Here is a 26,234-nt window from a genome sequence, read left to right on the forward strand (position 1 = left end):
TAAAAATTAAACTTATATATAATTTGATCCAATTTGCTTAGGTGTCTGACTCTGTAGGTTTGTATAATATTAGTAATGAGTTTTTGACTCATAGATTGTAAGCGGTCTCTAGCAAAACATTATAATCACCTAATATTATACAAACTCAAAAAAAAATTGTTAAACTAAAATTTTTTTTGTAAAGATGATTCATAAATATATGATATTATTTTATTTGATTTTCAATGTATAGTACACTGCGAGTTATATATGTTTTGTTGATATTTTTTATATTGTTTAGAGTTTAAGATTATACACTTGTATTTTAATTATTAATTTTAGAGTTTCACATATAATATACCATCTTGTATTAATATCGATCTAAACCTGTCAATTTTAGGATTTTTCAGTTTGTATTAAAAATTTAATCACATCATACACATAAAAATATTTAATCTACATATATATTTTTGGGGACAATTTGTGTCGAAAAATTCTTTTTCAATTTCGATATTATATGTTTAGTCCCTACAAAATCAATCAGACAAGATATTTTCTTTACGACAATGACCAAATTTTTGCTCAACTATTCACATTTTGCACTAATTACTTGCCTAAACATATAAATTGTTAACTATTACCCTCATAAATTGTACAAATCAATCCTTTAAATCTCTACGAAATTAATTAGTCATTAATTTTTAATTACTAAAATTTGATACTAAATCCTAACTAACCATATCTATAATTACTTGATTCAAAAACTATTTTATAGCAACTATTAACTCCTCATTAAATTCAAAATTTGTCTTCATAATATTTGTTTTGATATTATGGAAACTAATAACCACTATTCAATTTCGTATTTGCAGTATATTCCTAAAAAAACAGATTTCATTAATCTGATTCCATTTTAATTAAGTTTGAAAATAATTTAGCAGTATCCGAATTCAATGTCAATTTTATAGCAACTATTAACTCCACCTTAATTTCAAAATCTGCCACCAAAATATTTGTTTTGATTTTATAGAAACTAATAACTACTATTCAAATTCGCATATACAATATATTCCAAAAAAAAATCTGAATTCATTGATTTGATTTCATTTTAGTTAAGTTTGCAAATAATTTAGCAGTATTTGTGGTTATGATTTTTTTTATATGTGCTCTCAATTATTTTTTATTATAATTAAATCTATAAATAATCCTTATTTCTATATTTGTTATACAAAATATCGGATCAATGCTAATACATATTTAGTTTTTAATGATAAATACCAAAATTGTTAATATCATAACAAATTTACGATTCTGCTAATTATCTTTTAAACAAACTATAATTTGTGAGGCTTAACCTAAATTATTAAAATTTTATCCCACTCTATAAATAGAGAAATCATATGTATCACATCATCACCATTGCATATCTTTGTCTATTATGTTCGTTTTCACAAATCTATTCTTCAAATAGTTCTTCTAAATTTTTTTGGGTTAAATAATGTTAGTCGTATCCTATGGCTTCAAGATTTGGCTTTGGTTATTTGGTTTGTATGTTTATTTTGGGATTAAAAGAAGCTGATTCTTTTTTAGATAATGTGTCTACTATTGATTTGTTGTGCTTACCATTGTGCTTTACTATTATGATCTAAACAATTATGTATGCCATGTGTTGATGATTACTTTATATTGTATGTTTCGTGCAAGTGATGATGATGAAGTTTTTTTTTATAAATGCTGCTTCCTTTGACTTCCTCATAGATTACAAACCCTACCAGCAAACGTTACAAGATTGCAAGGCGTTTTCATAGAGATGTTGTTGGCTGATGTGCAAGTAAGATCTACATATTTTAACATTTAAAATGATTATTCTTTCAAACAACTTGATATGCTAATACTAACAAAATAATCATATATGGGTACAAAGATCTATGCTTCTTCTTCAATGTAGGTGTTAATGAGGTAGCTAATGGTTTGAAATAACTCGACATTGAATAATTGCAATATAGAGGATGATAGTAAGTTAGGCTAATTCTCTTTTCGAATCTCAGTTTCCGTTTTTATTGTGTAACGTTATATTTTCGTTTTTGTGTTTGGATTCAGGAATTAAAATTTTTAACTCCGGGACTGGAGGTCTTTACTACTCAATCAATGAGATAGATCCCTATCACTATGTTCTTCGTATAATTTTTTATGGAAACAAGGTAAAAAAAAGAGACATAAACGATTACATCTCTCGTGGCTTCTTTTCTACCTTTGCTAATTATTATGTTTATTTTATTTTTGGCTTTGTTGATTTTTAATTTTATTATTTCTTGGATGTTTTTGTAAGAGAGTTAATGTAAGTAAATAATTTAACACACGTGTAATTGTCAAGGTGAAGCAAAAAGATGGGGAGCCTGCAACATGCACATACACCTTGATTGTCTGAGTCTTCCATTTTGGATTCATGAATCAGTGGGCCAGCTTGGGCTAGGACTTCTTTTCCGTCTCTAAAGCATCAACATAAGTTGAACTTCCAATTTCCTTTATATTTTATTTTTTATTGTAGCATAGATATGAGTTTGTATTTGAAAATTTCAATAATTAGCATCCAATTGTAACAAACTAAATCTATCTTTTGTAAGATTTTTATAGATAAGAAAATCAAATATGATGATTTATTGTTATTATAATAAGTTTGAGCTAATTTTCTAATATCTTGCTACCTAATTCAAACATAAATATATATTTCTTCTTTTAATTTTTATCTGATTTTATATTTTTATTTTTTTGAATTTATATAACATATATATAGTTGATAGAATATTCGTTTTTTTGATATGATATGATTCAATTTTTTAAATCACGGGTCTATCACGGGTGAAATCGTATATGTTAATAATATTTTTTGTACATATGAAGTGATTCGATTTTTTATATTTATACCATGGGTAAAATTCTAGAATTAACAATCAAAATACAATTATATAATCTTAAATACTAAACAAAAAAAAATAAAATTAACAAAATACAACTTAAAAGTTACAATTGTAGATATAAAAAACGACCAGTGGATATACCATATCCTTCAAAAAAGTTATACATCGTTGCAAAATGAAACATATGTTTTTGTTTCATATTTTCAAATTTGAACTAAAACATACTAATCGTATAGTGTATAAAAAATATATATATATATATTTATCAAGTTTTCTTAACTAAACAAAATTAAACCAAACACATACTAATATAACATCAAAAATAAATAGATATAAAAACTAAAATGATAAATTATAAATATAACTTAATTATTAAATATAGATCTAATGCAAATAATCAACCCGCGGTGTACCGCGGGTCAATATCTAGTATGTTATTAATTATTGTACTATATAAGATTATAAATTATCAAAATAATATGTATGAAATTGAATATAAATATTATAACTCAGTCGAAAGTTTTCTTTAATCTACTTTTTGACCCGTTATAATATTTGTTCATGTATTGAACAGTTTATATTCGTTTTTAATAATTCAAATCATGGCATATGCGAAACAATTATAATTTGTTTTATATACCGATGATATGATGATATTATTTGTTTCGCAAAAATAGAATCCCATAAAGATCTACATATACATTTTTGCAGCCATTTTGTGAAATAAATCCTAGAGTTGGAACTTATTTATAATGGCTGCCACATCTTTTTAATTATTAATTTTCTTTTGGCAATAAATTGATTAACAAACAAAAAATATTCCAAATATATTTCAATCCCATATATCACGCAGATTTCTCTAAAATTTGAACTAGATTTCGGAAACTATTTAAGACAAAAAATATTTGACAAACCAAAATACAATTGCAATCCATTAAAATGAGCAAAACGCACCTAAATACATTTCTTATCAGTTCACAAATCTTCTTTCTCCAATATTTGAATTAGATTTCGACAACTATTTAAAACAAAAATTTATTTGACAAACTAAAATATAATTGCAATCCCGTAAAATATTTTTTTAAATTAGCGGTGTACCGCATATTTTTTTAACGGGACGGGTTTGGCAGAACGGGTTTGGAAGGATGTTATTTAATAACAATTGTAAAATATAAAATATAAATATTTTATAGCTAAATAGAATTTATAAACTTTATTATATACTAATTTAAAAAAAAAAATTGTCTCCGCGGTATACCGCGGGTTATAATCTAGTGAGACGTGAAGTATAATAACTAATAAAAAAATAAATATGATAATTTAGATATCAAATCTAATATGTTGATTTTGATTGGTTACTTTTTTGGAAATTAATAATGAATTTCATTTTTCTAATTAAATTAAATTAATTAAAATTTAGATATCAAATCTTATATGTTGATTTTGATTGGTTATTTTTAGAAATTAATAATGTATTTCGTTTTTCTAATTAAATTAAATTAATTAAATTAGTATTTGACTTTTTAATCTTTAAAGAGATGAATTAATTTAATCTTTGAAAGTTTATTTCTAATGGCATACCTATGTAATTATTTACAAAAAATAAGGTTAGTTTTTATTATGTACTTCCCAAATAATAATATAGGATGTCAAACATCGACATTATAACTTTAACTAGAGTTATTATGTAGACTCAAACTATTGGTTGTATTTGCAATCTCATTGATTGATTATGTAGACTCTGATTCATATTAATAAAGTTTGTTGAGACGGTAAAAAAAAAAAAACTTTAACTAGAATAAAGTACAACTGATTTCAGGACATTACTAAATAATTTTTTTACATTTTATTGAAATCTAATACTCTATAAAAAACTCATAAACATTATTATAACTGAAACACACCAAATCTGCCACTCCAATTTATGTATAAATGTTTTTACCAAAACTATCCAATCATTCACCAAAAACAATTTACTAATTTTTTACTTTTCTTTATGTTCAAAACTGATACCTAATCAAATATTAAAAAAACTGTGCACCAAAATTTATTTAAAACACAGACCATAAATATCCATTTAATTTCTAATATTATGGTTTATATTCTATTATATAAATTCCAAAATAGAAACAAGTAAAACAAGCAAACTGCTTATATATTTTATACAATACATATTTTAAAATATAAAATTTCGCATGGATAAGGATCTAGTTATATATAAATCTAAATCAAATACAAGAATAGCATACATGTAAAATAAATACCTAAAGAAAATATTAAGTTGTCTAATTTCATTAAACTATAGGTTAATATCTAGTATCCTAATAAAAAAAATAACAGGGCGTGTTATATAATATTGTTGATTAAAAAACAAATCATGTTGTTTTCCTAAAACATGATTAAACCACCTTCTAACAAAAACCTAATTTATTGTTGCTTGTCTGATTCAACGTCTTCTTCTCTCAATCTCTTCCGTTGTCAACAATCGAAACCGCGAACCCTTTGATTTGACCAGATGAGATCAAAATCGAAGCAGGTGTTGCTACTATGGCTTGAGGGTTTTCGAGAAGCTTGTTCTCTTCACCGTGTTGTCATTCTCTGTCTCAGGTTCCTCTCTCAAACTGATTCGTTTCCTAATGATAACTGACAAACTTAAATTTCAATTTGGTTTTGATTTGGTGATAGGTCGAGAAAGCTTCTCTTAAGAACTGGGCAGTGTTTTCTTTTGAATGGTTTGATTTTCTTAGGAAGGTAAAAATCTCATCTTTATGGTCTCTTTACTTTGACTTTGCTTTGTTTGAAGAAAACGAATACTTTATGATTGTTTATGATTCAGAATTAGGTTAATTTGCAATTTTGTCAAATTTTCTAAAGAAAGTTTGAGACTTGATTAAAGCAGAGAGCTTGTTATGAGTAGAATTCGCCCAATTCAGTACTTTTAGGTCGAGATAGCTTCTATTACGAACAAACTAGTGTTTTCTTTTGAATGGTTTGATTTTACTTAGGAGGTAAAAGTCTCATTTTTATGGTCTATTTTGCATTTGTTTTGATTGCTTGAGTGCATACAAGTGACCCGAAGACTCTCTGATGACTGATGATCCAGAGAATAAGTATTGATTTTGGGATGAGTTTTATAATTAAAGAAGAGAGATTTGTGTGAATAGATTCTCTCAACTCAATACTTTTAGCTTACTTTTGGTTTTTATTTTGAGTTTGGTGCAGTTTAGGTGTGTTTAAGTGGTTTATAGATCCATCCCTTCAGTGGATATTACCTGATCAGTGCTCTCCCCTCACTTCTCAAGAATTTTGTTCGTATGGTGGATTTTACGCCTTTCTACGTGGTGGACTTTTGCAGCTCTTTTACGTAAGTATGCTGTTAACGTAGATATTTAGGTAGTCTATTGTGTGTTTGAGGTTTGAAGAGCCCTTTTGTCTTTGTTTTCCGTTATCTGACTTGGAAAGAATCTTGGTGTTAATGGATACAGGTTTTTTGGTTCTATCCTCTGTACATGCTCAGCTTCATCTTGAGTAACATCTGGTAACCTTCTTGCATCTTTTCTTTAGTTATACCTTTTGTTTCCTTATTCCACTTCTCAGAACTGTGACAAAATCCTTGAATATCACTCAACTCACATAGTATAATTAGTGGTTGAAAATCTTTTACCTCTGGACCTTCACGAGCTGAGAATTGCCAATCGAAAATAAGTTTAGATTTGCAGTTCTAGATTTTCTATTTCGTGAGCATTGAGGTAATAAAGACCATCTAATTTTCAGGTATAACGATATTGCAAAGCATGGATTCGAGGCAATTGAGATATCTGACTTAAACTCAGCTGAAGCATTAAGACAAGGTGAAGCTCTGGCGTCCCTGAATATGGCAAATGCTGAAAGGCCTTCTGGTCTTGGAGGGTACTGATCTACCATGTCACTACTTCAAAACCAAAAAGAAGAAAGAAACTGTTCATAGGTGCTAACCAATTTCTTTTTGTCATGGATTCTTTTCAGGGTGATGATCGGTATAGGAGAGCAGGTGTACTCGATACTTCTCCTGACATTTTTTTTTCTTGAGGTAAATGACTTCTCTATGTAGATCTCATTTGCATTTATACATTTTCTTCATTCGCATATGATAATAGATGTGATAAGCTAATGGGATGTACAAAGCAGGTTTGTGTTGTTGGTGTTATACCATACATTGGGAAGATATTGAATTTCTTACTTCTTTCATGGATGTATGCCTACTATTGTTACGAGTAAGTTGTCATCTCTGTCATATACTTGAGCCTAGTCGATGGTGCCAGGAAATGAAGCTAGTTAGACTTTGAAAACTCACCAGTTACAGGTTCTCATTACAGATATAAGTGGAACTTCTCGGGGATTTCTCTGAAGAAAAGGCTGGACTTCTTTCAATCTAACTGGGCATTCTTTGCTGGTTTTGGTAACCTTTTCTACTTTTTGGTTCTGTTGGTGAAATTAATGTAAGACAACACTAAATGCTGGCTTTTGTTTGGTTTTCAGGAAGCCCCTGCGTGTTGGCCATTTTCTTTCTCTCGCCTCTTGTGAGCGGAGCGCTTATGGCCATCTTATTTCCATTGGTAAACGACTTTTCTTGTTCCTTTTTGAGTGTCTTGTATGCTGTATCTTAACAAAACCAGTATTATTAACAGAATGTATGCAGTTTGTCTTAACTGCTACAGGATCAGGACCTGAAAAATTGATTGGGGCCCCGAGAAGAACGTGGAAATGTGCAGGTTTAGGAAAGCTTCCAATATTCTATATTGCTGACACTCTCTCGTAAGCCAATTTCTCTCTCAATCTCATGATGTTAAAGCTTCATATCGTAAAATGTTTACTGGTCCTAGTAAAAATATGCAATAGTAAATTCAAATCCGTATGATTGAAGAAACAATCCTCAGTATTCACTGCATTAAAAACGTTTGTTGTGTTTTCATGAGGAAATAGGCAGTTCTAGTGATAACGATTTTATTATCGTGTTTGGTTTATTCATTCTCTGAAACTTTATGCTTAAGTTACAAATAACTGGCTTTGCTATTCAAGGATGTTGGCGTTGTCTATCTTCCGGTTGGAGTCCCCTCACGAGAATTAACATGAAAAGACAGGCTGAAGTTGAAACATTATGTCTGCATCTCTCAGTCTTCGTGGCTAGTCAGAAGATTATATGCATTTGTGTTGATAGTCATACTGTCTTCTTGGTGATATTGTCAAGTACAGACTCATGCTTCAGCAATTTCCGTGCGGCTTTGAGGTCATCTGACACGCACGCTCATGGCCGACGACATGCTGCTGCAAACTCCAAAGCAACAGACATGAAGAATACAAGATTTATGTTAAAGTAGTGTTGATTGTAAAATAATATAATCCGTGTTTAGTGTTTCATTCATTTTACTTGTACATATCCTTATCTAATAAATCACAACTCACTTCTTTAACAACCGCAACATTAACTTTCTGCCACTGGCTTAATTCTAAACTTATGCATTTTTAATTTTTCTACGGATTAAAATTAAAATACGACAAAAATATTGTCAAATTAACTTCCCACTAACATTCTTCAAATTATATACCTCTGTAGTTTAATCGACAAAAATATTTGTTGATAAATCCTGCGATTTTTAGTTTCTATTACATAGGATACTCAATTACTTTCTTTACTTCAATTTGATTGTTCGTGATTTTGAGCATGTTGTTAATTTGAAGGCGATTATATTACTCATGTGTTTAAGTTAATTCAAAAGTGAGCAATCAACCATACTTTAGCAAATCCCACCATATTCCTTTTTTATCAATTAATTATTGTAGTGTTTGTTGGAGCTAGATTTCTTTCCAGGAATCCACGTACGAAAATACCAGGCCAACCTAATAAACCCAGTGAACCCATCAAGTAAAGGACCTGCGCAACTCCAGAGCCCACGTACGAACTAGATATTTGGGCCTTATGAGCTCAATCATTTGGCAAAGAGAGATATGCGGATAACAGCTTTGGAACTAACAAGGAGATATTCGCGGAGCGGACCTGATATCTCGGAACTGACCTGCCGAATATCCAAGAGAATCTCTGCGGATCACAGATGGAACTGCCCACGTGCGCAGATCTATATAAGGAAGCAAAGATGACTTGGAAAATAGATTCATTCAGCTTAACATTCACACTTACACTTTTACACTTGTAATCTCATTCCACATTGTAAAACCTTTGTTATTATCAATACAAAAGTTCATTCGTTCTTAGCAATATAAATCTCAAAGTTCTTGTGAAGATCTAGCCCTCCTTTCTTATAAACCTAATTACAAATCTCTAGTGTGGATTTCAGAACCCACATTTGGCGCCGTCTGTGGGGACGAAAATAGATCCTTCCAACACCGAAACTAACACATCAATTGTGACCAACGATCATTTATCCCAATTCATCCGATTCAACGAGATCCGACGTACCTGCTCAGATCTCAAACGCTACTTTTACGGACGAACGCCTCCCGACGGATCTCCCTCTTGGAATCCAAATCGATGCTATCCGTGACGCTAATGCGGAGAACCTCTCCCAAAACTTGAATTCTTCTGAATCAGAACAAACTCTCCCCCCCACTGCCCCGCAAACTAAGGACAGGGAGCAGCATGTCACGATACAACCTCCCAACGGATAACTGTCCTCCGCTCAACCTGGCTTACCCCTCCAAGCAGGTCCTTCTGAGATCTGCCAACGAGTTGGCCAAGCTCCGCACAATGATCATAAACCTGATCAACATAAGCAAAAACCAAGAAATCGTGCACCACAATAGTAGGGCAATAGTTGGCTAAGCTCCGCACAATCTACTCGCGCGGGGCATGAGATATAGCGCGATATCGCGGGCAAGGAAACTCCTCCCCAGGAAACTGAGATCCCTTCCCAGATCTCCATAGATTTGACAGGAGCTGCTTCCCTGACAGATCCCACTCCAAGGACTCGTTTAGACTTCGCCTCGATAGAGGTCTAACCCCCTCTTAAGCGGAAGGTCACCTTCGTACCAGCACCTATGCACATCGAAAACCCAATAATAGGGACCAAGACACGTACAACGGCTGTTTTCCCAAGGCTACTGATAATAGGTTTTTAGTCAGTTATCCTAAAACACCAATCATGTCGTTGTAGTATTTTAGGTTGTCAATCCAAATGGGTGTGATGCTAACAATCAAGATGCAATCAGAATTCACAGAGTCAAGCCAAGCAATAACAGGTTTTGGGGTTTCTAGCAATCCTAAGTGAACATGCAGGAAACAAAAATTCAAGTAGAACAGTATAAACACTCGACCAACACAGCTTGTTGCCAAGCACTGGGTGTGGTTGAGTGACAGGTCGAGTAACAAACAGAAAATGTAACAGGGATACTCGACTACACAGTCTGTTGCCAGACAACAAGGTGGTCGAGTATCAGGTCGAGTAACTAGCAGAAAATGCAAAAACTAAACAACAAGAAGCGTGATGCAGTAAACTATAACAGGGTAAACAAAGAAATCAATTGGATGAGAAATTCCCAAGGATGGGGTAATTGAGTAGTTTCGTTTCCTCAGTTTACAAGTGATTGACAAGCTCAATAAATTATCCCTAGACAACAAGTTCAATAACCAAATCTAAGTGCCACCGCAACAGAGACCCTCACGTTAAACTTGTCCCAGACTCAATCACCATTGATGAGAGCTAACCTAACAGGAATTACGAATCAACAAGTTCAAGCCAAAACGCTCCCTGTAACCAATACCTTGGTACAAAGCCACAAATCTTTGGAATTAGTGGTTCAGACATTTCATCCAACACCTTTTGGGCGCGGAAATGGCTGGGCTCAAATTCCAATTAATCAGAAAGCAATAGGCATTAAGAACAACTAATCCAGAAGGGATCTATCAATCAAACTCAACCACCTAGCATACTGAGAATTCTAAACTACTCTAACCCATCCTCAGAAACCAAGTCACTACTCAGACATCATTGTAGAAAGCATAAACGATGAATAGAATGAAAACATGATAGCAACAAAGTAATAACAAGATGATAACACGATGAACAACTTAGTAAACGCAACGAAAAACAAAATACTGAATAGATTAAGAGAAATCCGTATTACAAAATGTCAAGAACACAGTGTCTGCGGAATTAAAACTTAGTAAACGAAAATGAAAAATGCATTCTACTTATAGCGAAATATTCTGAAACCCTAATACTCAAAACGACACAATATTGGGACGGATTAAGAACGGCACTCGACCCAGGTGGTCGAGTGATTGGTCAAGCGATAAGTTGGAGTCTTCTTCTCTTCCTTCTCCTTGAGTGTCTGGTTGAGTGCGGAATGGAGAAGACTCTGAAGCTGGCAGTCGAGTATGAAGTCGAGTGATGGAGATGGCGGCACTCGGCTTGGTGGTAGAGTGATCGGTCGAGTGTGTGATGATGGTGAGACTCGGCCGTGCAATCGAGTGAGTGATCGAGTGAAGGTGATGGAAGTACTCGACCTGGGGGTCGAGTGGTGTGATCGAGTGATGGTCGGGTGGTGGAGATGATGATACTCGACCATGGGGTCGAGTGGTGGTGTGAAGTGATAAGGCCTTCTACTCGACCAGGAGGTCGAGTGGTTTGTTAAAATCGCGGAGCCATCTACTCGACCATGGGGTCGAGTGTATTGATATGATCAGGTCCGCTTCTTCCAATTAGCTCGCCAACAGCTCCAAATCACCTGAAAACAACACAAATATGCAACAAACATGCAAAACTATCCTAAACATGCAAAGTGATGACAAATGATGAGAAATGGTATAAAACAGTGGTGATATGATGCTACAGTGATGACAAATGGATGCTCAAAACATGTAAAATGCACACTTATGAACTCTCCCAAACTTATTCTTTGCTTGCCCTCAAGCAAACAATTAAGAACAAGATGGAGGTGAGGTTTGAAAGCGGGGACTCAGAGCCAAAGCACCAGATAAATCAGATGAAATCAATGTCCAAGTTGGTAGTTCTAAGCTGAGGTATGAGCGAATTCTACTCAAAAACGTTAGTCATGCCTTGCTATTAATCAATTCGACTCTTATGCTTGACCTACACATGTTTTCAAATCTACCAATCCCTTTAACATTCATTAGTTTTGGAACGTGAATCAAGCAATGCATCATCAATGAACTCATTTGGCTAAGGTAAAGGTAAAGAGACAAAGATGGTCCCTTACAGAATAGGCTTTAGTAACAGGGGATCTCTCAAAAATGATTAAGCTTAAGTAGAATGTTAAAGGTAGTCCCAAGCTATGCATACAGAGATAAGATCCCATCTACCCAGAGTATAACCAAGGAAACTCTAATGGTAATCCCATCTTCAATCCCAATATAAGAACTTAACTCTACCCTTTGCATTCATGATTCTTTTAAACCATTTTTCTAATCATTCTTTTCTTTTCTCTTAACTCTAGGAGAAGCTTTCTCAACACTTTGATACATCTAGCAGATTTGGATTTCTTTAACAACTAAGGTTCTTGTTTTTAAAATTTTAAAACCGAGGGCTTTTGCCCTTCTTCATTAGCTAACAAGAACTATTTTCTTCTCTTTACAAATCCCAAAACCTTTACTAGACTTTTCTGCTTCTTTAGCTTACTTCACCTAGAGTCTTTAACCTATTTTTATCAATGAATTCACCCTCTTTTGATAATTGAAAATCAGATTCAGGTTCAAATTGATATGGAATGGTATCAGATCATGACAGTGTGGTCAAGTAGAGCAATCTAGGCAAAGTTCAGTTTTACTTCTATTTTATTGACTACGCAACATGCAACTATCAATGAGGGCACTGAGTTTATCCAGTGAACCAAAATGCTTACAAGGCTATCTCATCATTACCCCCTATGCATATGCAACAATCCTAAATGAAACACTCTAGACTCGATCCTAAATGTAATGAACACTCTGTTTTTGTGAAATCATTTTCCAAATTTTTTTTTTTTTTTTTTTGGTTTTTCTATGCCTTAGATGAATGTAGACTCAAGAGTATATACAATGCAACACACACTTCCTGAGCCCTCCCCCAAACTTAAATCACACAACACACGCTTAGAGGATACTCGACCTCTCTCCTTCTGCTGCAGCCACCACTGCGGTCGAGTGATCTCCTCGAGTGAATAAGACGTGATCTTCTGCTAGAGCGAAAGAGTGTAGCCTTCTTTCTCCTCTTGTGTTCCCTGGACTCGAATGATGAATGTCTAACAGGGACATGTGAGACTCTCTGCTCACTAGGCTCAGGCCTGTACTGACCTGGCTTAGGCTCATCAAATCTCCTCGATGGCATGTCCAAAGCTGGATGTCCCTATGGAATAGCTGTAGTGGAAGAGGAGCAGCTCAGCTTATCTGTCAGAAACTTGATAGTCTTGAAGCACTTGGCGAGTAACTTATCATGTTTCTTGCACCACTTCTACAGCTTGCTGTTGTTCATGTGAGCTTCACTCAAACTCTTGCTTTCCCTCGCTGGAGGTACATGCTCACTAAAATGATACATGCTAGTGTCAAACTCGACTTCTCTGTCTTCACCCATCCCATCCTCAGTAGCTTCTTCTATAAGAATATCCTCCTCCAATGGTTGAGCGTTTTCGTAGTAGAGGTTCTCAAGCTCAGACCTAAAATCAATGTTATCTCCCTCTATTATGCGTGTAACCTCAGGACTAGGGAGAAGGATGCTGATTTTCTTATCTGTAGAGTGCTCAAACCTGAAACGATGCCTGTCGCCAACCATTGCGAACTCCAGGATTTCGCTGTGATGTAGGTGCTCAATATCCATTGCCCATGGCTCAAGTCCAGCAGATGTGATAGGGACTCCACAAGCGACCATCAGATGGTAAGAGTCCATGTTATCTCTTGGGAGTAGAGGACATTGGCTAGAAAACGCTGGAAGTACCTGATGACCGGACTGCGTATCTGATTGCTCTTCGATCTAGAAGAGTTCAGAGGTATAGAGCTGAAGATGCAGAGTTCAATCAATCAGCTGATGGCGATCTGAGCGTTGATGGATTTCAGGAAGGTGCATCGAGTTTCATCAGACGCTTGAGTTGCAGACATGGATGCGAGAGCACACGTGGCAAGCTAAGGCGGATGATGTGGAGAGTCAAGGATGGAAGCTGACTTGGCGTGGTGTCAAAGACAAGAATCACCGAGAAGATATGGAAGATATCGTCTTGAAAAATTAGGAAGGAATAAGCTTGGAGAAAACAAGAAAGATTCCTTAAAACGAGATTCTCGGAGATCCTAGGTTTAGGGTTCTGGAGAGTAGGTATAAGTATTCTAGAGCTTAGTGTGAGGCGCTTTGAGCACTCTAGAATACTGTCATACAATTGTAAACTTCAGAGCATTGCAAAAGCTTGAAGGTGAGTGTGTAGTTCTCTTTGTCTTCACGTGAGAGTGATAAGAAACAGAGAAGAGAATTAGGCTTAGGTATTCTTAGTCGGGTTTGATCTTTTGGGTAGAATAGATCAAGTAATCTCCGAGATAACACTTGTAATCAGTTTGTTATCAATAAAAATATAGTTATAAGCAATTCTCTGTGTTGTGTTGATCTCTATACCCTCTTAATTGGTATCAGAGCTGACACCTACTAAAAGAAGTGGTATATGTTCAACAGGTGAGATCTTGCGACATGGTTATGGAGAAATCCCAACAGTATGTTACGATACAACAGCCATTGAAGCTGGATGCTGAGCATTATGGTTACTGGACGATGTCTATCCGGCAGGCTATCCAAAGCCCAAAAATGGATGCGTGGTTTCCAGTGGAAGAAGGATGGACAGCTCCGGTGGTCATGGATGCTAAGGGGTTAGAAATACCAAAGTCCAAGAAGGATTGGACTGCTAAAGAGAAGACAGTCGCTAAGAACAACTCGACGGCCTTGTCAATCATCTTCAGATCTTTACCAATGAGTCAATTCACTCGTGTGCAGGGGTGCACATCAGCGAAGGAAGCTAGTTACGTGAAGCGGACCAGATTGGATATCCTAGCATCTGAATTTGAAAACTTGACAATGGAGAATGAAGAGTCCATTGAGGAGTTCAGCAGTTGGCTGAGTTCAATTTCTCAGGAGGCTGTTGTCTTGGGAAAAAGGTACAAGGACAAGAAGCTAGTCAAGAAGTTTCTCAGAAGTGTGCTTGACAAGTTTCAATCTCACAAGTCAGCAATAGATGTGTCACTTGATTCTGATACTCTAAAAGTTTGACCAAGTGGTGGGAATGATGCAAGCGTATGAATTGTAAATGAAGAAGAAGGAATGCTCATCAGGAAAGAGTTTGGCTCTCAGGGCTGCCAAAATTCAACCGTGTGAGTGAGGATCAGGTTGGTTTGATTGTTAAGAGGTTCTTCAGGAAAATGGAACGAGGACAACGCAAGGGTAATCCATCAGACAGACGACCTGATACGAGTAGAGATTCGAAGAGTTCAGAAAAACAGTGTGCTGAATGTGAGGGATTTGGTCACTATAAGTATGAGTGTCCTACACTGAAGAAAAAGGGGATAAGGTGCTATGGGTGCAAAGGTTATGGTCATACCAAGGCTGAGTGTGTTGGTAATGAAGAAACAAAACAGAAGTCGTACATCATTTGGAGCGAAAGTGATACGGATCACAGTGAAGGAGGAGAAGGAGAGATTCTCAACAGTCTGGTAGCTCAATTTGGTGTGATTGAAACAGGCACTGAAGAAACGGGTGAGAATGGTACATTGGAGGATGTTAACCAGGAATCTGAATCAGAGTTAGACACTGATGAACTAGATCTATCATTCGAGAAGTTAAGAATTCTGATTGAAGACTTGGTTCAAAAGAAAAAGGACAATGAAGTGCTTGGTGTTGAAAAGGAAACACTAGTAATGCAAGTAGCGAAGCTTGAAAAGGAACTCTCTGAGGAAAGAATCAAGTCTGAAGGATTGGAAAAGCAGCGGGCATAACAACTGAGGAATATCAAGATGCTGAATAACGAAACCAAGGATCTGGACAAACTTCTAACCATGGGCAGAACGTCAAATGTTACGTGGGGACTTGGATACAATGGAGGAAACTCTAAAGGTGAGACTCAGTTTGTCAAAGGATCCACTACAGAAGACAAGTCTCTAGTCAAACCAACAACAGCTGTTCGGAATCAGTTTCGCTCTAAGCCAAAAAGACTTGGAGACCCGAGTTCAGAAGCAGGAGAACAAGATGCTGGTACTGTGGAGTTTTGAGTCACTACAAAGCAGACTGCTACAACCACTTGAAACATGTTGTTCAGACTAGGAGAAGTTATCAAGCGGGTGCTCCAAGACGACAAGTCTGACAAGTGTATGTCAAGAAAGGAAACCTACAGTGTCATGTTGCTCAAACATCAACAAGTGCGGAACTTAGTGACATAATGTGGTGTTTCGATAGTGGATGCTCTAGACACATGACTGGAACATTAGACAATCTCGCTAGGTATGCGGATGTGACATCTAAAAAAGTCAGATTTGGAGATGGAGGTCATGCCCTGGTCAAAGGAAAGGGAGACACTTCAAGACAATCACTGCCTCATCTAACAAATGTATACCATGTCGATGGACTCAAAGCGAATTTGATCAGTATCAGTCAACTGTGTGATGATGGTTTAAAAGTCATTTTTACACAAACAAAATGCAGAGCTGTTGACAAACACAGATTTGTGAAGATGGAAGGACAACATGCTGCAAATAACTGTTACATGTGGAATCCAGAGGAATCATGTTGCACTGCATCATTAGTTGATGAATCTTTTTCAGAAGATCGAACGCTATTGTCTCTACCAGAGCCTGGTCTGATGTGTGATGTTCTGAGTTCTGTTCAGGAGTTTACCGTTGTATACAATGAGCTTGTAGGCTCTATTCGAGTTCGCAATCAAAACGGTACGCAATTGTTCAGTTTTGTGTTTGATCAGTCTGTGTGGCTTACGTGTCTCAGGTGGCTCGGGGAAAGGTCAAATGATCTCAGGAGGCAAGCAATCTCAGTTCATGTTCCTCACAACAATCATTCAAGTTGTCTCACAATAAATACAGTTTGGAATCTCGTTAACACCAATGTCATAAACAAGATTCAGGGGGAAGAGTGTATTCGGATTCTCCCGGCGTTAGCAACTGGGAAGATGCTATGGAGTGGGAACTAAACTTGGCCAAGTCTATCTAGTTATTGGGATCCAATATCTGCAATCAGATTGTTGATGAAGCCGGTCTTGCAATTCGACTTAAAACTATTCTGCTGGCTCAAGGCTATATTCTGATGGAAGACGAGTCAAAGATTGATACTCATCTTGCTAGATGTGAATCTATCAGGTTTCTGTTGGGATGTGCATGTGCAGCACATTTTTATGTGCATCAGATGGTGGTCAAGAAAGGAATAATGAGTAGTGAGCCTCGGAGGGATTGGTTTGAGAATCAACCAAGAGCATTCGGGAGTCCAGGAAATCCGTACTCGGCTCATAGATTGAAAACAATTGTCTACTGTTTAAAGCAACTTCCAGAAACACACTACGAGCGTCTGCCTATGTTTCTGGAAGAAAGAGGTTCTGTGCGCAGTGTTCATGACAAGATATTGTTTGTGTTATCAGACAACAAGGGAGTGTTGTTGGTACAACTGTATGGGGACAATGTGCTGTATGGTTCAAAAAGTCAAGCTTTTGTAGAAGCCTTTGTTGAACTCATCACTAGAGAGTTTGAAGTAAGTATGTACGGAGTTCTGAGGTACATATAAGGAATGCAGATTAAGCAGACAGATGAAGGTGTATCTATGTCTCAAAAAACATACGCCAAAACAATGACTGAGAAGTTCGAGCTGAATGCACATGAGGTGGCCACAACACCGATGAAGATCTCTACAAGACTTACTGCTGATGAGAGAGGAGAAAATGGGAATGTTAGCATGTATCAGGGATGATCGAGAGTCTTCAATACATGACTGTAAGTAGACCAGACATCTGTCATGCAGTGAATGTGTGTGCTCAGTATCAGATCAATCCCAAGACTTCGCATCTGACAGCTGTAAGGAGAATTCTCAAGTATGTGAATGGTACACCAACTTTCGAGTTGTACTACACCAAGGACACTGACAATAGACTGAAGGGATATTGTGCTGCGGATTGGGCTGGATCTGTGGATGACTTACGGGGATCTATTGGAGGTTGCTACTTCGTTGGAAACAACATGGTATCTTGGACGAGCAAAACGCAGAACAACTTGATTCTATCAACTGCTAAAGTAGAACTCAGTACCTTGGGAAGTTCGAGTGCTCAACTTGTACGGCTAAAATAACTCACAGAGTAGTGTGGTATGATTTCTGATTTTCAATTACTATTCTGCAATAATCATAGTGTTATACATTGTTTCAAAGAACCTGTTAGACAACCTCGTACTAAACACATAGATCATCAACATAGCTATATTCATGAATTGGTTAAGGAGAAACTGATAGCTATTGAACATGTGGGTACTAAAGCTCAATTAGCTGAAGTGTTTGTTAACCTCTTATATCTAACAAATTTTGTACTCTACGAATGTTCATTGGAATGTCTGAACTATAATTGGTTGTGAGTTGTGCTGATCTAGAACAGGGACATGAAGCAAGAATAGGTCATGGAAATCCAAAGATGCATAGAGGATCAGCACTTAGCAAAGTCATGTTGAAAATAGCTGCCTGTCATACCGGTTCAAATCAGACGTAAAACGTTGTCGTTTAACAGGAGGTCAAAGAGCTGAGAAGATCAACCAACTGAATGGATTTGATACACACACACACACATAAAAATGTGTATCAAGATCACTAAGTTCGAATATCAAGCAATTGAGAAGTCAAGTGATATTGCTGATATAACATATGAGGGAGCAATTCGGAAGAACTCATATCATCACGCTCCTGTTTGGTCAAGCTATCTTCAAAGGAAATTCCAACTGCCTGTTACACGTTGCTCTGATTACTGAGAACTGAAGGCATGACAGTGTGAAAGACTAGCCACTGAATAATGAGCTGATTCATCAACAATCTGTTTGGTTGTGACAGTTTCATGCTGAGTCTTGAACAATTGATTGGCACAAAACACACCTCAGAGTACAAGGAAGAGGTAAACTTTGAAATGAGAGTTGGAAAGCTATTACCCACATGTGTCAATTGTCTGTTTGGGTCACTAAACTGGTTCAGGATATAAATGTTTATCTGAATGTTGCTTGAAATTTGATGCTAACGAAAATCATTTGTTTGATTGAGGAATTTCTTGGCAAGAAAGCACTTATGAGTTTGTTAAGTGTTTTGAGAATAACAAAACAGTTTAAGCCCAAACCCGTTTCGAGGTTCAGAAGCCCATGTGAATTCAAGGACGATTGTTCGCGTATTGGAAGGAAAAAGAGGAGTTAGGGTTTGAGGAATCAAATCAACTATCTTTGGAAGTCGAGAAGGCAACCCACTGTACTCAAGGCAAATCCTTCATAAGTCGAGTGAAAGAGAGCTTGAAATCGATTTTCTCGGCTGTTCATCGTCTTGTTCAACAACAATCAGAGTCCGAATCATCTTCAGATCTGTCAGTCTCACCGCCCGGTGACTCGATGCCAGAAATTTCACAGCGGAGTGAACCAAAAATCCAAGAGGTGATGTTCGATGAAGAGCTCACTGTGCCGAACCCAAATTGGACTATGCTACCTGTCAGAGATCCACCACCGCTGGTAATCGAAATTGAGGACGAGACTCCATTGTCAACTGATAGAGTTCAGAAGTCTGAACCAAAGGGTCCAAAGGCTGCTCCTTCTCAGCCATCTGTGGCATCTCGATTGCGTAAGCGAAAGCAATCTGCTGCGGGTCAGAGTGGCAAGCAGATGAAGCAGGACAAGGGCAAGGGGATCGCCGCTTCATCTTCCTTTGATGGCATCCTATTCGTTTCAGCGGAGGCTGAAAAAAGGTATGCCCACTTCTCTCACCGCAATTTCAAAGAGGAAGTAGAACTATCTAGGAAGACAGATGAGGCGGCTAGGGAGTTTATTGAGAAGGCGGGACTGATTCGTTCCAACCATTCACGGAGGAACTGGTCTTTGAGTTCTGGGCAAATCTGCCAATGGTGAAGGTTGACACGTATAAGGTCAGTGTCCTGGTGCGAAATTGGGAGTACGAGGTCTCGCCTGAGAAGATCAACGCTCTGTATGGGCTTCCTTCTGTCAATGCGAGATAGCACTGCATGGATATGGCTGGATTGTTCGATGATCAAGTAGCTGCTTTTCTAACTGGTGGGAAAGTCAGTTCTTTGAGCAAGATTCAGGTGAGTGCCTTCACACCTCCCAGTCGAGAGTTGTTTAAACTCTGCTGCTCCAATTGGTCTCCCGCATCAAATGATGGATACGCGCAGCCTGACCGAGCCAAGCTTGTGTACATGATTATGCACAAAATGCCATTTGACTTTGGAAGGATGGTTTTTGACCACATTCTTCAGCTGGCTCTGAAAACGGACACGAAACTCTTCCTGCCGTTCCCCAATCTGATCTATCAGTTGATCCAGACGCAATGCCCGGTTCAGATTCCCGTCACCCCTCCTGCCTCCTCAGCGTCGACCAAGCAGAAGAAGGTGAAGCAGAGTGCAGCAGCATATCGCAAGGAATCAGCCAACCGAAGGGCAATGAGGATTGCCATCGAAATCCTGCAGGCTGCTCTCGATACAGGTAAGTGTTCTGTGCGATCTTCTTGCTTTATACTACATATGTCTGGTTGTTTACATGATTTTTGACTAAGTTATGTGCTCAAGCAGGGGGAGATAAGGCCCCTTTGGAGTCAGATGATGCTGGGGGAGATTAACTTGTGGGGGAGCTGTGTTTTTGTTTCGTTTCTCTTGTTAAGCTCGGTTGTATTTCAGACCAAAACAACTTCTCTTTTGTTTTTGTTTAAACCGATGATTGTATCATCGTAAACATGGGTCTGTAATATTTTTTCCACACATTGTTCACTTTCAGACTAATCGTTTTATGATATTTATACTAGATGGTATTTCTACAGTATGCCTATTAGATGTGTGGTGTGTCTCTCATTTGAGTTTAAGGTTATATCAATGAAGGAATGCTTGAGTATCAAACTCAGTCAAAAAGGGGGCGATTGAAGATGTAGAGTTCAATCAATCAGCTGATGGCGATCACAGCGTTGATGGATTTCAGGAAGCTGCATCGAGTTTTATCAAACGCTTGAGTTGCAGACATGGATGCGAGAGCACACGTGGCAAGCTAAGGCGGATGATGTGGAGAGCCAAGGATGGAAGCTGACTTGGCGTGGTGTCAAAGACAAGAATCACCGAGAAGATATGGAAGATATCGTCTCGAACAATTAGGAAGGAATAAGCTTGGAGAAAACAAAAAAGATTTCTTAAAACGAGATTCTCGAAGATCCTAGGTTTACGGTTCTGGAGAGTAGGTATAAGTATTCTAGAGCTTAGTGTGAGGCGCTTTGAGCACTCTAGAATACTGTTATACAATTGTAAACTTCAGAGCATTGCAAAAGCTTGAAGGTGAGTGTGTAGTTCTCTTTGCCTTCACGTGAGAGTGATAAAAAACAGAGAAGAGAATTAGGCTTAAGTATTCTTAGTCGGGTTTGATCTTTTGGGTAGTATAGATCAAGTAATATCCGAGATAACACTTGTAATCAGTTTGTTATCAATAAGAATATAGTTATAAGCAATTCTCTGTGTTGTGTTGATCTCTATACCCTCTTAAGAGCTGCCAATGGTGATTCATAAGTCTTTCAACTCTTCTCTGTCAAACTTGGGCTTAGTACCCGTTCGATTGGGGAAACAAAACAATCCTTCCAAGCGCTTGATTGATAGCTTATAATCCTGACCATACACAGAGAATCACAAGAATCCCAATCCTTCACTTTCCAAATCATCAAAGGTCATACCTTGGTAAAGCTCCACTTGCAGTGTGGAGAGGAACTGAATCGTTTCTTCTTCATAGGCTACATATGGGTAAGCAATCAGAGTGTCCAGGTGACAACTCTGGTACAGGTGCTGAACATCCTCCAGTAATCCAAGTTGTGCCAGAGTAGTCGAGCAAGGATATCTTGTACTGTAGAACTCCTTCAGCTTGAAGAGCCTGATATACTCCTCGGCAGGCAATACATCAAGTTTGTGCAGAAGTTTGGTGACTCTACGAGTATGCTTAGGCATATACTCGTCTTCCAGATCCTCATCTATCAGCTCACACCTCTATGTCATTGCTCTCTTCCCTCGAGCTATCTCAGCTTTTCTCTTGAAGTTGTCATATTCTCTTTCTGGCCTTGAAAACGATGACCCAGTCTCATCCATGTTATAGTCATGATCAATTGAAGAACTGCCACTATAGTTACTCATGATTCTCCTGCAAAAGATTGAGAACTCAAAACTCAAATGTCAATAGGTTAGTCTCAAAGAAAACAATGAAACCAAAATCGTTATCAACAGGCAATGAAATGGACCAAATTGGTCGAGTGTAATCTAGTACTCGAGTAAACTAAACTGTTCCCGAGTTCTTCTTTAACGTTTTGAATCGAGTAGAACAGAAATCTACGGTCGAGTATATTTGTTGAGGTCGAGTTCAGCTTGTGAAATCAAGCGGTCGAGTAAACTGTCAAGTGACGGTGAGGAATTTGCAGGGACGGAACCACGAATCGACGGTCGAGTAGATGGTGCACTTGGTTACGGTTGTGAGGCGGTCGAGTCCTGTGGGTGTAATTGAGTAGTTCTTGAGGCTTTGATGGTGACCGAGATGGGAAACTCGACTGCGGGGGCGAAGAGGTGGTCGAGTACGGTGAGTTGTGCTCATGTGTCTTTGCTCTTTGCGGTCGAGTGTTGTGGCGAGAACCAAGTGACGGTGAACGACATAGTGAATTGGTCGAGTATGGCGATTAAATAGAGTGAAATGGTGTTGAATCGAGTAATTCTTTGGTCGAGTGAGAGATGGCGATTTATGGTGAAGTAGAGAAATTGGAGTGTTGGTGGAGAGATGAAGAGAGATGGGTCGAGTAGACTTTACTTTTGGGTAGAGTGAGGGCGAATTCAAAAGGTGTGGTGGAGGTGTATTCTGTGATTCTCTCTCCATCTTATCTTCAGGAAGAAAACGCGTGTGGTCCACGCCCTGTTGTTTTGTCTTTGAGCTTAGTTCCCTGTTGACTGAAAAAATTAGGAGAACCTGAAATCCTCTGTAAGTCATTGTTAGTCGAGTATATGGTTGAATATAAAGGATCTCAAACATCAATTCACTCGACTATGGATCCTCATCAGCACGTGGCCAATGAAATTGAGTGATAAATGAAACCTTGTTTATACTCGATTTCACAGAGACACTCGATCTCCACAGCATGTGGTCGAGTGAAACACTGAGATTGGATCTATTGCACTGAAACATTGGCAGCTATCTCATGAAAAACACTAGTAAAACGCATCAAAAATCACAAAGAAAATAAAAAATATGTACAGAGAAAGGCATGGGACTTCCTCCCAAGTGAGCATGTTTTAAGTCATTAGCTTGACTCCCTTACTCTTTTAATCATCAAGAAGTTCCTGGAGATGAACCGACGTCACCTCTGGAAGGATTTGATCTGCTAAGTATTTCTTGAGCCTTTGACCATTTACTGTGAAATCTCCACTCTTACCAGCTAGAGTGACTGCTCCATAAGGACGTACTTCAGTGATACAGAAAGGACCAGACCATCTGGACTTAAGCTTTCCCGGAAAGAGTTTCAAGCGCGAGTTGAATAGCAGCATCTGATCACCAGCCTGGAAATCCTTAGTGATGATCTTCTTGTCATGGAAAAGCTTAGTTCTCTCCTTATAGATTTTAGAGCTTTCATAAGCTTCTAAACGGATCTCATCAAGGTCACTGAGTTGGATCAACCGTTTTTCCTCAGCGGTTTTTATGTCAAAGTTCAGGAGTTTTACCGCCCACATAGCTTTGTACTTGAGCTCAACAAGTAGGTGACATTTTTTTCAATAGAGAAGATTGAAAGGAGTTGTACCAATGGGGGTCTTGAAAGCTGTCCTATAAGCCCACAGTGCGTCATCGAGCTTTGCAGACCAGTCTTTCCTTATAATCCCAACAGTCTTTTCCAGAATTGCTTTTATCTCCCTGTTGGAAATCTCAACCTGCCCGCTTGAATGTGGATGATAAGGAGTGGCGACCTTGTGCTTTACTCCATGCTTCTTCAGAAGGTTTTCAAAACCCTTGTTGATGAAATGCTCTCCACCATTACTTATTACTACCCTGGGAACTCCAAATCTCGGGAAGATTATGGTCTTGAACAGTTTTAGCATAACTTTTGCATCGTTGGTAGGACTGGCAATAGCTTCGACCCACTTAGATACATAATCTACGGCGACCAATATATATTTGTTACCGTATGAAAATAGGAATGGACCCATAAAATCAATTCCTCATACATCAAAGATCTCAACTTCCAAGATTGGGTTCTGAGGCATCTCATTTCTTCTGCTGATGTTGCCCTTTCTCTGGCATGAATCACATTTTGAAACAAACTCCTCAACATCCTTAAACATTGGTGGCCACCAGAAGCCTGCTTGTAGAATCTTTGACACTGTCTTGAATGTTGCAAAGTGGCCACCATATGCAGAGCCATGGCAATGCAGCAAAATACCTTCTACTTCATCTTCTGGGACGCATCTCCTGTAGATCTTATCTTTACAAAGAGTGTAGAAATAAGGTTCATCCCAATAGTAATGGTGTATGTCTCTGAAAAACTTCTTCCTTTCATAACTGGTCAAGTTGGGAGGCTCCACTTCGAATGCCAAATAGTTGACGTGATCAGCATACCATGGAGATCTTTCCTCAACAGCGTTCAGTTGGTGGAACTCTTTCCTGTTGTAGCTCCCACTAAAGAATCTACAACCATGAGTTGCTCTTCTGGCATTGAGTCGTCTATTGGAATGGGTTCTTCAATTCTCATCCTTGACAGATGGTCAGTGCACCATTTTCAATGCCTTTCTTGTCTACTATTTCCATGTCAAACTCTTGCAACAGAAGTATCCATCTCAAAAGTCTTGGCTTAGTATCCTTCTTGGCTAACAGATGCCTCAAAGCTGCATGGTCTGTATAGACAATGACCTTGGATCCAACCACATAGCTTCTAAACTTCTTAAATGCGAATACAACAGCTGGAAGCTCCTTCTCAGTTGTTGCATATCTTCCTTGAGCTTCATCCAACGTCCGCCTGGCGTAATATATGACGTGAAGCTTCTTGTCTATTTTCTGGCCTAGAACAGCTCCTACGGCGTAATCTGATGCATCACACATAATCTCGAACGCATAGTCCCAATTAGGAGCTCGAACAACAGGAGCAGATACCAAAGCTTCCTTGATGGTGTGAAAGGATTTGAGGCAGTCCTCATCGAATTCAAACTCGGTCTCCTTGCTCAATAGTCTGGTTAACGGCATGGCTATCTTGGAGAAGTCCTTAATAAATCTTCTGTAGAACCCAGCATGACCAAGGAAACTTTTGATGTTTTTGACCGTTTTTGGTGGCTGCAACTACATCATCACTTCAATCTTTCCCTTGTCAACCTCTATACCCTTCTCTAATATCTTGTGACCCAACATTATGCCTTCCTTCACCATGAAATGACACTTTTCCCAATTGAGAACAAGATTGATCTCTTCGCACCTGGTCAGTACTCTGCCAAGATTCAACAAACATGAGGAGAAAGAGGGGCCATAGACCGAAAAATTGTCCATGAAGACCTTCACCATCTCCTCGATTAAATCCAAAAAATAGAGGTCATACACCTCTGAAATGTTGCAGGAGCATTGCATAAACCAAATGGCATTCTCTTATACGCAAAAGTTCCATAAGGACATGTGAAAGTGGTTTTCTCTTGATCATTACGGTGAACTGGTAGTTGAAAGAAACCACTATATCCATCAAGAAAGCAATAGTATGGGTGATTAGCTAAGCGTTCAAGCATTTGATCAATGAATGGTAAAGGAAAATGATCTTTCCTAGATGCAGCATTTAGCTTTCTATAATCAATACACATTCTATGACCAGTTATAGTTCTAGTAGGGATCAATTCATCCTTTTCATTTTTAACAACAGTTATTCCGCCCTTTTTAGGGACGCAATGCACTGAAGAAACCCAAGTACTATCAGAGATAGGGTAGATGATGTGGATGTCGGATTCACACACTCAAGTATTTATATATTTAGTAATAAGGATTATTTTTGAGGACAAATACAAGTGATAAGAACTATTGATTATAGAGAAAATTATGAGTTTTGTAAGAAAATGTATATAGTAAGTTTGCACAAAAAGCGTGTGTCTTTCCATGGCCTTTGACCCTTAATT

At 37.7% G+C, this 26,234-nt stretch overlaps 1 protein-coding gene and 5 pseudogenes across 7 annotated transcripts; 3 read left to right on the forward strand and 3 right to left on the reverse strand.

The window, feature by feature from the left end:
• Positions 1 to 5,225: 5,225 nt before the first annotated feature.
• On the forward strand, positions 5,226 to 8,405 carry AT4G06676 (etoposide-induced protein). 2 transcript variants are annotated; one of them, NM_178994.5, is made up of 11 exons: positions 5,226 to 5,504; positions 5,583 to 5,648; positions 6,120 to 6,261; positions 6,383 to 6,435; positions 6,672 to 6,806; positions 6,903 to 6,966; positions 7,065 to 7,150; positions 7,253 to 7,335; positions 7,416 to 7,492; positions 7,576 to 7,691; positions 7,956 to 8,405. In NM_178994.5, the coding sequence occupies exons 1-11, from the start codon at positions 5,413 to 5,415 to the stop codon at positions 8,002 to 8,004; spliced, it is 963 nt and encodes a 320-aa protein (NP_849325.4). In that variant the 5' UTR covers positions 5,226 to 5,412; the 3' UTR covers positions 8,005 to 8,405. The 2 variants fall into 2 exon arrangements, with proteins under 2 accessions (NP_849325.4, NP_001319876.1); NM_001340561.1 differs by having other exon boundaries at positions 7,576 to 8,405.
• A 2,327-nt stretch (positions 8,406 to 10,732) lies between these two features.
• On the reverse strand, positions 10,733 to 11,719 carry AT4G06678 (annotated as a pseudogene; the record flags this gene model as incomplete). The annotated part of the gene is made up of 1 exon: positions 10,733 to 11,719.
• Positions 11,720 to 12,979: 1,260 nt separating this feature from the next.
• On the reverse strand, positions 12,980 to 13,756 carry AT4G06680 (annotated as a pseudogene; the record flags this gene model as incomplete). Its single annotated transcript has 1 exon — positions 12,980 to 13,756.
• An 804-nt stretch (positions 13,757 to 14,560) lies between these two features.
• Positions 14,561 to 18,478, forward strand: AT4G06682 (annotated as a pseudogene; the record flags this gene model as incomplete). Its single annotated transcript has 1 exon — positions 14,561 to 18,478.
• A 998-nt stretch (positions 18,479 to 19,476) lies between these two features.
• AT4G06684 lies at positions 19,477 to 21,233 on the forward strand (annotated as a pseudogene; the record flags this gene model as incomplete). Its single annotated transcript has 1 exon — positions 19,477 to 21,233.
• Positions 21,234 to 21,793: 560 nt separating this feature from the next.
• On the reverse strand, positions 21,794 to 26,063 carry AT4G06686 (annotated as a pseudogene; the record flags this gene model as incomplete). Its single annotated transcript has 1 exon — positions 21,794 to 26,063.
• Between the last annotated feature and the right edge of the window lie 171 nt (positions 26,064 to 26,234).

This window comes from Arabidopsis thaliana, chromosome 4, assembly GCF_000001735.4.
Source record: "Arabidopsis thaliana chromosome 4, partial sequence".
NCBI classification, from domain to species: Eukaryota; Viridiplantae; Streptophyta; class Magnoliopsida; order Brassicales; family Brassicaceae; genus Arabidopsis; species Arabidopsis thaliana.

Bases quoted from the DNA above. Each gene is read 5' to 3' on its own strand.
- AT4G06676 (NM_178994.5), top strand. From the start codon at position 5,413: ATGAGATCAAAATCGAAGCAGGTGTTGCTACTATGGCTTGAGGGTTTT. The intron at 6,262-6,382 runs GTAAGTATGCTG...TAATGGATACAG, and splicing joins GACTTTTGCAGCTCTTTTAC to GTTTTTTGGTTCTATCCTCT. The intron at 6,436-6,671 runs GTAACCTTCTTG...TCTAATTTTCAG, and splicing joins TTCATCTTGAGTAACATCTG to GTATAACGATATTGCAAAGC.